Genomic DNA, 1691 nt, shown 5'->3' with positions numbered 1-1691 from the left:
CTGAGTGAAAGAAAAAACGAGCAACAAAAGTGTGTCATTACTTTGATGCCATAACGATGCCGCATGGAGACCCTCATGGACATGGTGATGGGTGGGATGCAGCCGAAGATGTCCAGGAGGGGAAGACAGAGACACTGCCCATATTTCTTGGTGGTTATACAGGCGAAGCAGGGACAGCACCAAAAAGCAAAACAGCCTTTAAGATAAAATACACAGACAAACATAAATTCACTAATACTGAGAAAACGCACCTACAGACACTGAGACAAAAACACGCACATGATAAGATACCAGTGAAAGATTTGTGCCACACTGTGATGTTTTAAATCTTTACCAGTCTGTAGTTTCGTGCTACCGTATCGAGTCAGGATTTCAGTTACAGATAAACCTCTCTTACATCAAATATATTGGTATAATTTTGATTGATTTTCATGTAATACAATGTCTAGTCCATATTATTATAATGTTGTTGGAAGTTGGTTTGTTGTGAGCTACAGACTGAATCAAAAGGATAACGGATAACTTTCTCCTGTATTTTTATGTAACTGGAATAGACTGCAGGATTTATAAAGATGGACACATGACAGCTCCCATAAGTGAAGCCACCACTGGTTGACCGCCCCCTAGTGGCTGGTAGCAGTATAAACCCCACCCTCCATGTTAGGAGATGGCACATGAGCCAAATTAAAAACTTAAAAAACAAATGAAAAATTTTTTTTCCAAAGGTGATTTCTGTCACTGTAGGTAGATATTATCATGCCGATTTGTGTATAAGTGGGCATTTTTTTGATGTTTTTAAAAAAAATTAATGATCATTTAAAATGGGTGTATTTCAAATGATTGACAGCTGTATTTTATATTGGTGTTGATTTTGTTTGTGCTTGTGGGTTGTGTTTTTAATATATATTGTTTATTGTAATGTACAGCACTTTGGTCCACCTTGGTTGTTTTAGTGCTTTATAAATAAAGTTGGTATGGTATGGTATTAGTGGTCTGATGCCATGGCTTCACCTCCGGTCGCTACTGTGCAGCTTGCAAAATGTGTTACAAATATAAGATGGCCACGCCCATATTTGCAGTATTTTGGCCTCACTTTGGCAGGACAGAGGTGCCTTTCTGTGTGGATTCTGCATGTTCTCCCTGTGTCTGCGTGGGTTCTCTCCAGGTGCTCCGGCTTCCTCCCACAGTCCAAAGACATGCAGCTTAGGCTGATTGGTGACTCTGACTTGCCCGTAGGAATGAGTGTGAGTGTGTGTGATTGTTTATCACAGGGTTGACATGTAGACAGACTGGCAACCTGTCCAGAGTGGACCACGCCTCTCACCCAGTGTCAGCTGGGATTGGCTCCAGCCCCCCGCGACCCTATTCAGGAATAAGCGGTATAGATAATGGATGTCCCAACTTATGCATACTGGCAGGAGGTGGTGACATGATGTCCCTTTTTATATGCAGTTTATTTATTAGATGTCTTTTAGAGAACACTTTTTATAAATCATCTTTGAAAAATATGTATATTAATTAACAGATTAAAGCAGGATTGACTTCTTTCATAAACTTATTTGGTCGTGCAGCACTTGTACTGGTGTAAATACCTGTGTACGTACGTCATATAAGCACAGACACTTACATTCAGGCACATCATCACAGCAGTCACATATCCCAGACCCCCACTCATCAGATTCTCTGTAATC

The 1691-nt window shown here is 40.5% G+C and overlaps 1 protein-coding gene and 1 long non-coding RNA gene across 3 annotated transcripts in view; one reads left to right on the top strand and one right to left on the bottom strand.

The window, feature by feature from the left end:
- Nucleotides 1–1691, top strand: part of LOC109975059 (uncharacterized) — a 50004-nt gene that overhangs the window by 37466 nt on the left and 10847 nt on the right. The gene's annotated exons all lie outside the window — the stretch shown is intronic.
- The window catches only part of LOC109975058 (cornifelin homolog B-like), a 3235-nt gene that overhangs the window by 496 nt on the left and 1048 nt on the right, over nt 1–1691 (bottom strand). The window contains exon 2 of the mRNA XM_020625583.1: nt 42–196. Within this exon, the coding sequence (XP_020481239.1) occupies nt 42–196 (155 nt within the window). The remainder of the gene's footprint in view (nt 1–41; nt 197–1691) is intronic.

Source organism: Monopterus albus, unplaced genomic scaffold (assembly GCF_001952655.1).
Source record: "Monopterus albus unplaced genomic scaffold, M_albus_1.0 scaffold360.1, whole genome shotgun sequence".
Taxonomy (NCBI): Eukaryota; Metazoa; Chordata; class Actinopteri; order Synbranchiformes; family Synbranchidae; genus Monopterus; species Monopterus albus.
This window is presented reverse-complemented; position numbering and strand designations above follow the sequence as displayed.